The sequence below is a fragment of the Camelus bactrianus genome, chromosome 3, assembly GCF_048773025.1.
Source record: "Camelus bactrianus isolate YW-2024 breed Bactrian camel chromosome 3, ASM4877302v1, whole genome shotgun sequence".
Taxonomy (NCBI): domain Eukaryota; kingdom Metazoa; phylum Chordata; class Mammalia; order Artiodactyla; family Camelidae; genus Camelus; species Camelus bactrianus.
The window spans coordinates 106,135,976-106,151,623 of NC_133541.1; the positions used below are offsets into that span (position 1 = coordinate 106,135,976).

General features: G+C 38.6%; 2 protein-coding genes across 10 annotated transcripts in view; one reads left to right on the top strand and one right to left on the bottom strand.

Moving 5' to 3' along the window:
- Nucleotides 1-15,648, bottom strand: part of LOC105069853 (sperm-associated acrosin inhibitor) — a 319,348-nt gene that overhangs the window by 239,424 nt on the left and 64,276 nt on the right. For 8 of the 9 annotated variants that reach the window (XM_074360895.1, XM_074360892.1, XM_074360891.1 and 5 more), the window contains exons 1-4: nt 2,925-4,784; nt 1,548-1,674; nt 1,046-1,122; nt 59-96 (exon numbers count right to left, since the gene is read on the bottom strand). In XM_074360895.1, the coding sequence (XP_074216996.1) occupies nt 59-96; nt 1,046-1,122; nt 1,548-1,674; nt 2,925-3,003 (321 nt within the window). In that variant the 5' untranslated portion in view covers nt 3,004-4,784. The other variant, XM_074360898.1, reaches the window with a different exon arrangement.
- SPINK13 (serine peptidase inhibitor Kazal type 13) lies at nt 9,108-15,558 on the top strand. Its single transcript, XM_010956114.3, has 5 exons — nt 9,108-9,310; nt 10,460-10,562; nt 13,081-13,118; nt 13,779-13,906; nt 14,950-15,558. Exons 1-5 carry the CDS (start codon nt 9,269-9,271, stop codon nt 14,996-14,998), a joined length of 360 nt encoding a protein of 119 aa, XP_010954416.2. The 5' UTR covers nt 9,108-9,268; the 3' UTR covers nt 14,999-15,558.

A 15,648-nucleotide genomic window follows, 5' to 3' on the forward strand; every position in this document is an offset into this window, starting at 1 on the left:
TTAAAAAAAATTTAAAGTTTACCTTTTTCAATTCCCAAATTAATCAGTATAAACTTACCTTTTCACGTGTGTCTGCTGAAGGTGCAAAACCAGTTTCTGCAGCCAAGACACAAAAGGAAAATTTAAAAGAAGAAGAAGAGGGGAAAACAATCAGTCTTTGGTGGGAAGTACCTATATCTTTCAGCAGCAAAGTACTATGTAAATTGCCCAGTGAAAATCCTGTAAGTAAGGAAGCGAAGCTTTTTGGCAGTATCAAAACAGTAAGTTCACCATATATAACTCCAAATTTGGAAACAGAATTCGAAATTCATCTCACTCTGTGAAAAGTAACTTTATGTATTGTTCACTGATCATGAAAACCTCCTGTGGAGATACTATAGTTTTTCTTTTTCTTTTTATAAATGAAACATACTAGTCAGAGAAGACAGTGCCTTGCTTAATGCCACTTAATATGTGTTGTATGAAATCACTTACTATGACAAAATTACTACTCAATTAATTAGTACTTAGCTCGAGAATCACGGATCTATCCAATACCTCACAGCTACTTTAGTTTGCAATTCATGGGCCACCTTGTGCTTTCAGATAGATAAGCTGTCAGCAGAGGAGTCAGTGAATTCTCTCCTTACACAAACCCTTGACTTTAGCTGACTCAGAGCTGGCAAACAACAAATCAGATTGTTGAGGAATACCAGATCTAGAAGACAGCATTACTCCTGACTTTACTCTGTACTTAGCAACCAAAGAATCTGAAAAGGGGGAAAAAATGAGGTAAATGTCTTTAGTCAAAAATGAACCAACAGCTAAGTTCTACTGCTCATTGTAACCCCCTTCTCTGTCTCCTCCTTTCTAAGGTGGGAAATGAGAAAAAGCAATCTACTGATGCAATTTTTTAAGAGGTACTTGGTAACAGGACCCATTCATTTTGCCAGTTTAAGTATTAGAAATTCAGCACATCAAGCTCCTCCATTCCTGGATAATAGCAGCTGTTCCTGCATTTTCTAAAATGTGAATTGCTTCATCCAGGAATGGAAAATTAACTCACCAGAATAAAGAGGAAATGCCAAGGCAATGATGAAAATAGCTTTGATCCACGATGAAAATAGAGACATTTTATCAAGTCTGTAGGAGAAACACATAGGAATGTTTATAACACACGGCACAAGGACAAACTGCTGATTTCCAAGTGTAAGTTCCTTACAGATAAATGAACTGCTCCACTCCCCTAGGTTCCTGATTACAGTGGACTGCTCCCTTTTTCCTTTTTCCCAACCCACAGGATCAATATGACATACATGTGAACCGAAGGCCTCACAGAGACTTGAAGGAAACACCAGGTAAGTCCTCTGCCCATTTAAGGAGCTGTTTACTCTCCCAGCCCCTGGCTCAGCCCACAAGGAACCTGGCTGCATTTAAAGAAATACACACTTTGGAATTCCAGATTTTCCTCAGAAAATAGTAAGTTAATTCAGGAAGGACTGATCTGGAGCAGTCCTCACAGCAGTGCAACACGCCTGGGCTAACGCCATAGTCCCCAGCTGACCTACCTGAGACGGAGAAGACTGGAGAGTGAGGTCTCCGGCTCCAGTGGCTCTGCCTCCTTTGCTGCTCTCTCCTTCTCGGCGACCTCCCCCAGCTGAGGAGGCTCCCTTATGGGACTGTCGGTGAGGAGCCCTACGGGGTAAACCAGATGGCCCACAGCAGATACGACCCTGAGGTTTTCTGTGTTCTGCGTCACAAAGATGTCTCAACAGATCATCTCTCAGCAGGAATTTGAGACAGTTTTATCAGATGAACACAGGTATACGAGGAAGGGAGAAGGTCACAATGTGTTTTGAAACCCTAAGATAGAGATGTGAAAACTTTCCCAGCTCCTGAGTTGAAAAGAAAGGAGAATCAAAACAAGAAAGAGAAGAGTTTGAAGAACTATAATCAGATGCAAAGTAGTAAAGGTGTAGGTGTGTAACACTGGAAGCACATTAGCCTCAACTGGAGATTTGTTTTTTATTAAACTTTTCATTTTGAGATAAATGGAGAACTCATAAAGCTGTAAGCACTGCCACAGAGTTCTCATGTTCCTTTGAATCCATTTCCTCCAGTGGGAACATCTTGTAAAATTACGGTACAAATTCACCACCAAGAATGTTCAAAAAGCTCCGAGATGATGTGCTGTATACTAGAAATTGACACAGCATTTTAAACTGACTATACTTCAATTAAAAAAGAAAAAAGCTCCCAGATGAGTGTCAGGTCAGGGCAGCCAGCTTTGGGAACTTAAGAACTTAAGATGAGAAAGAACGCTTGTTAGTTTCAGGTGCACAGCAAAGTGACTCAGGTACACATACATACATACATAATGGGTGGTAGGATGGGTAGGTAGGTACGTGGGTTGGTAGATGGATGGAAGGGTTGATAGGCAGGATAAAAGGGAGAGAGAGAGGAAAGGTAGGAAGAAAGAAAGAAAGAAGGAGAGAAGAAAAAAAGAAATGTTGACGGGTAGGTAGGTTTGTGGGTTCATAGGTGAATGGATTGATGGGTGGGTGGCTGGTTAGGTAGGTTCGTGGGTTGGTGGATGGATGAAGGGTTGATAGGAAGGAAGGAAGGGAGAGATACAAAGAAAGGTGGGTGAGTGAATGCATGGATAGGTACGTAGGTAAAGGTGCATGGCTAGACAACTGGATAGGTAGGAAGAGAGAAGGAGGGAGAGGGGGAGAGAAAGAAAGAAAGAAGGAGAAAGAAAAATGCGTAGGTAGGTGCATTCGTTGGTAGATGGATGGATCGGTTGATAGGAAGGAAGGAAGGGGGACAGAGAGAGGGAGGGAGGGAGAGAAAGATAGAAAGCAAGTAATTTTGCTATGATTTTTAAAATTGAAAGTTGTTAAAATTTTACTTTTCAACTTCCAAATGAACCCGTAGTAACTTACCCAATGCGTGAAACTTGATGTATTTGTAAAAGCAGTTTCTGTAACTAAAGAACAGTAAAAACATAAGAAGCCCGTACATATGTGGGTAGCATAAATCTATGTCAGTGACCTATTCAAGGAACTACAACTAATGAGGGAAGAATTTTGTGGTAGTAACAAAAATACAAATTCTCAAATATATCCAAATCTTAGGAAAAAAAATCCCCAAATTAACTCTGTGAAAAATAGTATATATTATTTTTTTAATAACTCCTAATACCCTCCTTAAAAATACCAATTTATTAATCTTTGTAAAAGATATTTAGTTGTGATGAAAGTAGATGTCCTGGGTGACGTTACTTAATTATGAAGAAATTCATACTTGATACAAATTAAATTTACATTAAGAATGGAGAAATATGAGGGTTGTATTCAATACCTAACAGTCAGTTTTTTCATAACTTTATGGGCCACTTTGAACTTTATGATAACTGATCAACTGAGGTATGAAGGCCTTACAGAAAGGCCTTAATTTCAAGGGCTCAGAGCTGTTAACTGAAAAATCAGATTTTCAAGGAATATCCGATCTACAGTAGATCATTCTTTCCCTACACTTGAATTTAACTACAATAGAATCTGGGCCCCAAAAGGAAAAAGAATTTAATTAAGCAAAGAGCAAAGGTCTATTGCCTATTCTAACCCACCACATTGTTTTTGAGAAGGAAAAACCGGACTGGGCTAACAAGCTAACTCGTAAATTTAAATTAATAAACGTCGGTTTACTGATCTCAGTTCTGCTGGGCTAACTCGTAAATCTGAAGTTTAGTAAGTGTCGGTTTACTGGGCTAACAAGCTAACTCGTAAATCCAAGCTCAGCAAGTGTCAGTAACATGATCTGTTTCTACTAGATAAGTTCTAGTGTACTGATTCCCTGCTTTTGCTGTTTGCGCCTTATTGGCTAATAACCCCATGCTTGTAATTAACCCTGTAAAACCCCATGCACACGTCTTGGAGGTGCTCAGAGCCTCGGAGCAGAAGCCCCTCTGAACCCAACAGCGTAATAAATCTGAGTACTCCAACCCTCCAAGTGGTGCTTGTTTCTTGGCTGGCCTGTCATTTCCATAACATTTCACCTTCTCTAATACGGGAGATGAGAAAAAGCAATTTAATGATAAAGTATTTAAAAGGAATTTATAACAAGCCCTGTGTCATTTTACCAATGTCAGAATTACAAACTTAATAAAACCACCACTGATTTCTCAGTTACAGCAAACAGCTTCCTGTGTGTCTAGGATATATGAAGTTGTTTTACCCAGGACTGGAAAATTTACTCACCAGAATAAAAAGTAAAGGTCAAGATGATGAAAATTGCTTTGATCCATGGTAAGAGAGGCATTTTTTCGAGTCGGTCAAAGAAACCCTTCAGAATGTTTATAACAATGGCAAAGAGACACATGCCCATTTCAAGGAACAGGCAAACAAAACCTACAGCCTCAGAAAGTATCTTATTTGCAGAGGAATTACTCCAACCCCTAGACCCCAAGTTAAGATGGACTGTCCCCTCTGCTGCTCCCCCAACCCTATAATTCAGCAAGAAGTATCTTGTCATCAGAAGACCACCCTAAAGTGTAAGAGAAAACTCATGAGAAGTGCTCTGTGAACATGAGAAGAAGCTGATTACTCTCCTAAACCTTTGAGTCAACCTACGAGGAACCTGGCTGTATTCAGAGTAAACATGCACATCAGAATCTCCATGTTTTCTTATGAAAAACAGGAATAGCTGTTTCTGGAAGGACGAATGTACCCCCAGGGCTCCCTCCCTACGTGCCTCACTTGACCTACCTAACGTAGAGGTTAACAGGCAGTGAAGCAACAGTGGCTGTCTTACCTTTCCTTCCCGGTCATCCACCTCTGTCCAGGTAAGTCATTCTTGCTGATTTACAAGTGAGGTGATACAGAGAGCTCAGGGCAGCCAAGAGGCAGAGATGCTCCGTGTCCTCCCTGGGGGATACACAGAGGTCAAGAGAGATGCGTCACAGCTACTTCGCAATACGTTTTCCCTCAGCAGGAGGCTTGGAACAGTTTGATCTGATGAACCCAGAAGTATGAGGAGCAAAGAAGAAAATACGTGCAGTTACAGATTTTAAGATAGAGAAGATATGTAAAAACTTTCCAAGCATGAGAGTTGGAAAGGAACAAGAGAATCAAGCAAGAAAAAGAAGAGTTTGGAAATGTTAATTCAACAAGGGCCTAAACCCTTGGAACTTTAAAAAAATATATCACTGTTTTCTAAAATATCTCCTATACAAATAACCTATAAAGGAAAGGACGAAATTTGGTTCAATGTGTTGGAGAGAAAAATTTTCTCCACCCTTCTAGGTTCTTCTGGCTGGTCCAAGAATTAAATTGACGTAAGATAGAGTGACAGGACAAAATCAGATCTAATTATGTAACTGTGGGGAATCTGAGCATGAGAAATTCCAAAAACAGGCAAAATGAAATAGATACACACATACACAATCAGACACTGAGAAGGATTTGCTAGGTTCCTCCCTGTCTACCAATCCTAGTTTATATTATACTCTAGGTACCTCTAGTGATAACGCCCTTCCTGGGACAGGTCCTCTGTCTAAATTCTTTTAGGTTGTTAGGGGGAAGGTCAAAGGTTCCTCCTGAGTCTTTTGTTTCTTAAAAAGTATCAACCCAAAATAATCCTCATGCCAAAGAGATATATTTAGCGGTGGCAAATTTTGCCTCCTTACAAAAGCAAATCTATTGGAGGCCAAGTTAGTGTTGTCCAATAAATTTTATTCTAATGAATATATAGAATAGATGCTTGAGATGTTAAGTAAATAGGACTCTTTCATGCCAGCAAATGCTTATGAAGTCATTACCATGAACCTGACAGTAATTATGGTACACTGTTGTTTTCAAATATTAATTCTACATTTCTTTAGTAAAACACATTTTAAATGAGCATTTGGCCTTCCAGTTAAACCTAATTCTCATTGACCCAGAGGTGGAGAGGAATGGACCACTATCTACCATCTGCCCTAAAGTGGACGACTTAAGTTGTGGATGGCAGGATCTCCTCTAGCCCAGATTGATCCATCTACCTTGGAACCATTATGGGAAAATAAATAAAATTATAAATGAAGGTGCTATACTCTTTTATGTCTGTTATATTAAGTTAGCCCGTATCCCAACAAATCCAGTGAACTTCAACTGAACTTGCCTAGGAGCTGCATTTCTTTGAATGTTAATCACATCTATTAAGATGGTCTCAGTCTAATGATGGAGATGCTAATGGCTGGGAATGCCTCAGGCCCTGAAAACTTGAGGCAGCCCCATTTCCCCAGTGAGTCAATACAGGGCTGGACTGGCCTTTGTGGTTCTTACGATTACAGGACACAATTCAGGAATCCAAAGTGGATTGTACTGTCTGTTTCTCCAGTTTACACTCCAGACTTGAGACCTGCCCTCGTGCAATTTTATGTGCTCTTCAAATTAATCCGTATTTTGGCAGAGGGTGGGCAGGGAGATGTGTGAGGAGATCTGATTTAGCCAGGCGTCATTTTCCAAGAGCGATCAGGAAATCTTAACGTTAGTGCCTTTTTCTACCTGGCAAAACTAAAATTATGCTGGTACACAAAGGATCACTTAGGCTCTTGAAAACAAGGGAAAAGGAACCCCAAGGAAGCAACAGGTAATTAGCAGCCATAGGCCTCTGAATCTTAGCAGATAAAACTCCCTTTAGTTAGAGGGTGCAGGCATTTTTCTTTCCTCATATGTTTAATTTATAAACTGCTTCTAAAGACACCAAAAAGGTTGGCACTAGTACTAAGCATATTTAAAGCCCTTCTAACTTATCTCTCCCTTCTCTTCACTTTTTTTCTTGTGATCCATACTTCATTTCAACCTCCATCTCCTACCCCAGAAACCAGAAGGTTCCCAATGTAACTTTGTGTCCATCATCAGCTGAACATGGTTCATGGATATTCATAAGTTGATTTCAGTTACACAAGATAATGTTGCATTTCTTCACATTCAAGTTTTACCATAAATAATAACCCCGTAATATAAGCAATGAGGAGCCAATGGAAGCTCTGAGTAGGGCAACAGGATCAGATTTGTGTTTTAGAAATAGCATTCTTGAAATTCCTGTATATCAAGAGAATGGATAAATTTCCCTGCAAGTCAGAAAGACGGTATATCACATTAATGTATGAAAAGATTAATAAAAGACATTACTTTTACCAAATTTATGTGGCTCTAATCAAAATTCCAGTAGGGTTATGTCTTAGTGGACTAGACACAGTGTCTCTACAGTACATCTGAGAAGACACTCTCAAAAATATGCAAGAACATAGTAAAAAAACAAAAACAAAACCCAACAACAACAAAACAATGGATGGATTTCTTCCTTTCATATATATTACTGAATACCTATCAAGTGATTAAAAAAAAAACTTGCACTGCAGAACTGGGTAGATAGGGTCTTTTCCTTCATAGAACATGCAGTCTAATTACCTAGGAGGCATTTTTTGGAGAGACTGAGTGCTGACTGTGGAAAGAGGGAGACAGAAAAATCAAAGACACTTCCAAGAAAGGCACAGGGCATCATACATGATGATGGTACTGGGCTTAGAAGTTTATGGAAAGTAAACTAAAGGGAACATTCATTCTCTAAGATGAAAGAAAACAGAGAAAGTAAGTGAACATAGGTTTAGGATTAAATGTACCTGTGTTTTAATCCTATCTCTGCCCATTTGTAGCTTTGTTAGTAGCTAGTTAGCTTCCACAAATGAATTTACTCCCCTAAGCCTCAGTTTCTTTTTCCCTTGTGCAAGTTTCAAAGTAGTTTAAACCTCATGGAATTATTGTGAGGAATAAATATGATGAGGAATGTAAACCACATAGCCAGGTACTGGCAATAAGGAAGGAATGGATGGATGTGTAGCTCCCTAGGTAAACTGATACGGAGAGAAAGGTAAAAATAGACAGAAAGGTATATGGTAAAATTTCCAGAATTACAAGGCAAAGGGAAAAAAAAGTGGAGCTAGTTCATCCTGAGGCTTCCCTACTCAGTAAAGAAGAGGTGAAGTTTCCACAAACTTATGGTTACCAAAGGGAGAGAGGAGGGATAAATTAGGAGTTTGGGATTAGCAGATATAAACTACTATATACAAAACAAACAGCAAGGTCCTACTGTAGTGCATAGGGAACTATATTCAATAGCTTGTAATAATCTATAATGAAAAAGAATGTGTGTGTGTGTGTGTATAAATGAATCACTATGCTGTTACACTAGAAAATAACAAAACATTGTAAATCAACTATACTTAAATAAAAAAAAAAGAAGGTGAAGTTTTCTAAAGTAACGTAGTGGAGGTGTGATCAAATAGTTGAAACTGGATTTAAAAAAAAAAAAAGGAAAGGAAATGATATGGGGATGGGTGGCATGGGTAGCAATATGACATTAAATAAGAGGCCTCCTTAGGAGTCACAGAAGGCTTAGGTAAGTAGTAGTGATAGCAGGATTATAGAGTCCACTGAAGGAATTTGTTCTAGCCTAGCTCCACAACCAAGGTCTAGAGCAGGAAAACAGGATGTTGGATTTATCCCAGGTTGGAAGAAAGAGGGAAGAATAGAGAACAGGATGTCAAGAGAATATGGTCATGCCAAGGTGCTAAAAATAAATGCCAGTCTATGGGACTCAGGCTGGGAAGAGAAGACAAGCAGCAAAAGGAGTACTAACGACTCTAGAGAGTTTAAAGTGTGTGAGAGAAATTTTCCAGACAGTGGCAGATTTTCAGGCTTGCCTATATTAAGGTGGATGGAAGGAAACAAATGAAGAAATTGGAAACCTAGGCACTGCAAAGATTATTGCTTGTGGTGCCGGAATGTCCCTGTCTGATGTCAGAAATCAAGCCAGAAAAATAAAGCAGATAAACCTTTTGAGAAGTGAGATGGACTAACTGACTTCTGGAGGCAGAGCAGACCAGGAAAATGAGTCAGCCTTTCCTTGGTGAAATGTTCACCAGATCCTCTGGAATGAGGTAGGTAATTAATGTGCTTTGCAAATGTCATTTGATATTTAGGATGCTTGTCCTTCTTGTTCTCATAATCCACAATCAAAAACCACAAGAACAGAACCTCCAGGTCTGTCCCTGCCTCCTGGAGCATGAAACATCAGAGGAGGTGGTTCAAGAGAGAGGTCAAAAGAGGAAACAGCCCTGAGAGCAATTTCTTGCCTATCTAGTGGTCATGCAACTAAGCAAGAAGCCTGCCTCCTCTGCTCAACATGCCCCTGGCCAGACTCTCGTGGAACAACAACTTTGCTCAAGGCTAGCTGTGACCTCAGGATGACTACAGAGAGGCTCACATTTTGCAGGGAGCTCATTCAGGTAAACATCTTGTCACCTCCTTAGTCTAAGTCAGTGATAGGATCTCTTTGGCTTGCTTCTCTGTCACTAGATTTCCTTTAAGTCTGTTTTCCTCCAACACCATCCTTTTGTTTCCTCTGCACGTGAACATGGGGAAAATTTCACTGCTAATGTAGTTCTCCCTCATTTCTCTACACGCCCACAAGCTGCAATTTGGAGAAGAGACAGAATGAATAGCATATGGCACGAGGAAGCTGGGTAAATGACTTGGAATGTATCTTCCCTCTGGCCCTAAATATTTCCATCCTTAGAAAAGAAAAGTTTGGCTAAACAAATTGGCAATTTAATATGGTTAAACTCTACTTATATTCTTATCAGCTAATCCTCTCAATATCCTACGATGTTCATACTTTTATTGAGGTTCACACTTCTAAAAGATGTTGAAGCTAGAATTTGAACTTAGATTTCACTAATAGTTAACAGAGGTCATGAAAATCTTATGTACCTACATATGAGTCATAAAAATTATAAAAATCAATTAGCCTGATTCGTGCATCAGGAAAGATGTACATAATTTTTAAGACCTCAGACTAACAATTCCATTTTCAATCCATTCTTTGTATTGGAGTGTATGTAACTGGCTTGGAAGAATAACTTAGGAAATGGAGGACTTCAATGTGGGAGAAACTGGTCCATCCCATGGAATCAAACAACTTGCATTATAAAGTGACAAATTCCTGACAGTGCAGAACAGTCTTTAGTGCATACCTATTTTCCCAGAATTCCTATAAATTCTTAAAATGTCCATATTCACTAACATGAATGTCTCAGTTTAGATTATATATTGTAGGAGGAACCTATTTATTCATAAATTACATGCATAGGGCCCTGATGAGAGCCCTAATGCTAATTCTTCTTCAAAGCCAAAATTGTGATTGTACAATGGCTTCTGGAAAGAAAAAAACAAAAACAAAAATGTTATTTTAATCCCCCCCCCCCCTTTAGAGCAGAAGGGCCCTCTCAGGTCTGAATCCCTGGAGACCAGGCCACTGTGGGACCACCGTGGCCAAATTCATGGGAACGGCACCACCTCAGAGTAGTGGGTCTCTTACTTTTGGAAAGCCAGTTGTGCAAGAGATTAGGAATAAACTATTCTGAGCATTTTCACAGGCCTCACCAAAGCAGTACATTAGAGGAGGTCAAATGGCTGCCTTTCCCTGCATGACCACGTTTTTCCTGGTATCCTCCACTTTGGCACATATTGCTTTTGCAGGTAAGGAAACACAGGTCTTGGGAGAGAAACATCTGGTTTTCTTTTACTTTGTAGGAAAGAACGAATCAATTTTCACTGGATCGAAAAAGTTTTGTTGAAACATAGGCCTTTGGGCTTGATAAAACAAGCTGGATGTCAACTGGCTATCGCTGTTAGAAAGGGAATTATTGTGGAAAATCCCTCACTATGTCAAAAGTTAATAACATACTACTACATAACCCATGGGTCAAGAGAAATCAAAAGGCCAATTTAAAATTATTTTGAATATGACGAAAATGAAACAAAATGAACAGAAGTTTAGATTCAAAGACATGTCACTGCCTCCATACCAGTTTCCTTCCCCTGCAGGCCCACCATCACCCTGTATGTAACCCACCTTACTGGTCTCTGATGTATCTTTTCTGTTCTTTTGTTCAAATAAACATGCATATGAACATTTTGTTATGTTACTCTTCCTACTCTCTTACATAAAAGATAACATACTACAGGCACCTGTTTGCATCTTGCTTTTCCGAATTTACAGATGTCCTGAAAATCATTATGTTATCAGCTCACAGGGATTTCCTCATTCTTTTACACAATTGCACAAAACCTCATCAGACAGATGTACCTAAGTCTATTCAACCAGTCTTAAGTAAGCCAGAAGGAGAAAAATACCATATGATATCACTCATACGTGGAATCTAAAAAAGAAGACACTAATTCATCTACAAAATAGAAAACAGACCTGCAGACATAGTAAACACCCTTATGGTTACCGGGGAAAGGGGGTGGGAAGGGATAAATTTGGGAGTTTGAGATTTGCAGATATTGGCCACTATATATAAAAACATTTAAAAAAAAATATTTCTTTTGTATAATGCAGGGAACTGAGTTCAGTATCTTGTAATAACCTTTAGTGAAAAAAAATATGAAAACGAATATGTGTATGTGTGACTGGGACATTATGCTGTAGACCAGAAATTGACACTCTGTAATTGACTGTACTTCAATAAAAAAAAATTTAAAAAAACAAACACTGCTGCAATAAATAATCTTATGCATACTGTACTGTTGGAGGTTTATCTTCAGAGTAAATTCCTTGAATTGCTATTCAATGTGAATGGAAAGTAGTTTTGTTCAGCACTGCCAAGTTTCACTCCATAAAGGTTGTGCCAATTTGCATTCCCACCAATTGTAGACTAAAGGGTCTCTTTCTCAGTAATTAACCTGACAGGTGAGAAATGGTATTTCAGTATAGTTTTAGTTAGCATTTTTCTTACCATAGTGAATTTGAGTATCTTTCACAGATTTGAGGGTCACTGACATATCGTTGGGGTCTGTGTGTGTATATGTGTGTGTATATGAATTGTATCTGCATCCCATTTAGCAACTGGGGTTTCTTCCTTCTTAAAGTATTCTTTATATATTAGGTATATTAGCCTTTTACCTGTGATATGTGTTGCAAATTTTTTTCCAGTTTGTCAGATACATTTTTAGTTTTTTATGTTTATATTTTGTCACGAAAAAATTATTTTTATTTGGGTGTAATAAAAGGTATCAGTCCTTTCTGTTATCGCATGGAGATTAATGAGTCATTATCAGAAAGTCTTTCTTACATTAAGATTAAAGAGCAATTCAATTGTGTTATATTTTGATCCTTGTATGGTTTTGTTTTTTTATGTTCAGATCCTGATCCATCCTAAGTTTGTTCCTATGTATGGTATGCAGTATTTATATACATACATATGTTACTTTATTTTACTTTTATTAGATGAAGGCTTTTATTTTTCTTTTCTCGTAACTATGTCCAGCTGCTTTTGTCTTTAAAATATTCTGGCTTTTTAGAATCAGAGAGGAGCATCCCACCTTTTTTAGTCTCTGAAAGAGTATGTAGATAATCAGCATACTCTACTCCTGGAGAGATTGGGAGGCTCGTTGTTTCCTTTGTGAGAAGATTTTAAAATATTCAAGTTTTCTCTTCTAACTTTGTAAATTCTAACTTTTGGAAAGCTAGACTTTCCTAGGACATTTTAAATATCTGACAGTGAGAGATAGGGAAGAGCAGAACTTTGATAGGTCTTTTCTCACTTTATTCTCCCACAGCCAGTTGGTCATCCTCTATCCCAAGGCAACACCAGCACCCCTCGCAGGAACTAGCTCACCATATCCCTCGGGCTCCCTGGAGTCAAGAACTCCTAAGTTTTCACATCATCACTCTTAGTATCCCCTTTAGTTCAGCATCCTGGTAGGAACTGGCCTAATATTTTATTTACTATATCACATTTAATTTTTACAACAATCTTTGAAATGCATATATTTATTCCAACTGTAGTGAAGAGAAAATGGTAGCCAACAAAAGTAACTGAATGAAAATCACATGATTTGCAAATTATGCATACAACCCCAAATACTACCTACAAATTTTGCTGCCATAAATTATTTTGTATACTTTGTGCAAATGAATATTCAGTGGGTGAAATCATATCCTATGGAAAACTATTTCTTTTAACCTATTATGTCTGTACTTTATTTGCAGGTATAGTCAAACCGCGTGACCGCTCTAGATGGCCTAAGGTAAATTTAAATTTCTCAGTTCTGAATTCTGATTCTAATCTGAGCACTCTCTTGACATGAGAGACCTAAAACTTCATTGTGGTAAAGTAGAATGGAAGTTTTCTATGGAACTTTGGGCAGGCATCTTAACTTCTCCAGGCTTAGATTTACCCCCATGTAGCACAAGCAATGTAATAGTAAAATACATCTCTGAACATTAAAAGAAATAATACCTACCACTAGTCCAAGACCACGAAGTGTAACAGTGGTATACACAGAATTTGATCTCAGTCTCAAAACAGAACCTTCACTTTAACAACTACATTTGAGCCCCTGTCTCCTGGGAATTCACGAACACATAACTATCTCTACTTACACACTTTTTATAATGAGTTACTAGCACTGGGACATTGGGACTCCAGGTTTAAATGAAAACTTTGCATTTGGAGTTTAAACTGAGTTACTATAATGCTTATGACTTTAAGAGATGATAGATGGGCGAGGACATTATAGTCAGAAAAAAACTTGCCTGACCAAAGCACAGAGAGGAAATCCCTGAGAAAGATCAACTGATTAGTAATATCTGATATTATTTCTGTGTGGGGCAGAAGTGACAGGCCAGGAATAGATGAAGGAAAATCTATCAACTGTTATTCATATGATATTTTATGACATCTGCAGCCCAATTGTAAAATGTACTACCCAGTGGATCCTTCTTATGACTCAACCTGTCCTGATGTAACAGCATATGTTTGTGCTACAAATGGCCAGACTTACCAGAATGAGTGTTTTCTTTGTCTTGCTCAGTGGTAAGTTCAAAAAAAAAGTACCATTATTTTTTCTCTTTAGTTCTTCACAGAGATTTCAAAGTAAGTTTTGAAATGGTTGATAGTATTTCCAAAAAATCAGATTTTCACTAAAAATATAGATTTCCAGCATCTTTTAAAAAATCAAACATTATACTATTAGTAAGCTGGATTTCACAGACAAGAAATAAAGCCACAGCTGTCTAGTAACGCTACCCAACTAAATGGGGTTCGGGTGTTCCGGAAACCTGCAGTCCCGCCTCTTTCTGTTGCGGGAGGGTGGCTCGCTTCACTTACTTATAATGCCAGTTCGACTCCTACAAGGAGTTATGTTTACAGCCCCTGAACCATGTGAGAAAACTAGATATGTATCAAATATGAACCTGATATGGGGGTCAGTGTGGGAAGTCTCTGGAAGGAAGAGGCAGTTAAAGTATTCCTAAAGAAAAATTCAAAAGAAAATAGAATGGGCGATTTACACAGGGCTCACTGCTTGGGAAAACATGTGGAACTGCAGAAATGCACAATGTCTTTAGGGAAATAGTGAAGATAAAAATTGTGTTGAAAAGAATGTTATGTATTTAAAGAATAGTAATATGTAAGGGTGGAAAGTTAGGCAGAGGTCAGTCTTCTGGGAAATGTAAACACCACAGTAAGGAAAATAGACTCGTCTATGGGCAGTGTAAACCTAGTGAAGATTTGAGCAGAGAATGTGAATTATGCATAACATTATTACTGTGGTTATCTTTTACTGCTTGGTAGAAAATCTGGCATTGCTACATTGACTGGAAAGGTATTAAAATGGGAATGGGTTAGGGACTGAAAGACTTTCTTTTGGAAACCTTCACAGAGCACTTGCTGAATAATCAAGACGTAGAGGAGGAATGTGCCATCTGTGGTGGTGATGGACAGGCCGGGAAGGGGTGGGGGGAAGGGAACTGGAGAAACAGCTCCATTTCTCAGGACTTCATTTGGAAGAGAAGGGAAGGTGAAGTAAGACCCATTTTCCTTTATGATACTAATCTCTTGTTTTCTCTTTTCTTTAGGGAATTGGGTCATCGTATTAAATTTGATAAACATGGAAAGTGTTACTAATGGGTAACAGAGTACTATACTTTTTTATTCTCTTTACTAATTCTGAAAATTATTTCTTTTGGAATCTGAGGGTGTAATAAATAACATACCTCTAAGCTGTACCCAAATCTGGAACAAATGATAAACAAACAAAAGAAAACGAATGGACAGCTGAATGTTACATTTATCACAAACACAATAATAAAAGAGGTGGTAAATATTCATCTCTGGGCACTGATTGAAGTCAGCTTTTGTTTTGCTTAGGTCTGAGGTTATGTTACCCAGTGGTCTCACAAACACTTCCCTGAATTCAGTTTACCCTAGAGCACAGGGTTATCTGCAGGGTCATCTGCAGGGTCAGACCCTGCCCCGCTAATCTCACTTAAAGACACGAGCCAAAGAGAAACTATCCCCCTCACATGTGCACACAGTTGTTTCAGGCTTTCTGCCTCATATTCATGGATGAAGCCCACCTTCATTAGGAGAGGAAAAGGTCCACATGCTAATAGAAGGAGGCAGAAGGAGAGCTAAGAGTTTTGGAGAGAAAGGGAGAGAGTGGATATCATCTCATCCCCTAGTTCCAGCATACCTAATTCTCACTCCATCCCACCGTTCCCATTACATCAGTCAATAAATTCCCTTTTATTTTCTTTGCTTAATATGCTCTATAA

Excerpts from the sequence above, each read along its gene's own strand:
- SPINK13 (XM_010956114.3), top strand. The coding sequence starts at position 9,269 with ATGACTACAGAGAGGCTCACATTTTGCAGGGAGCTCATTCAG. Across the intron at positions 10,563-13,080 it reads GGCACATATTGCTTTTGCAG|GTATAGTCAAACCGCGTGAC; the intron begins GTAAGGAAACAC and ends CTTTATTTGCAG. Across the intron at positions 13,119-13,778 it reads ACCGCTCTAGATGGCCTAAG|CCCAATTGTAAAATGTACTA; the intron begins GTAAATTTAAAT and ends TGACATCTGCAG.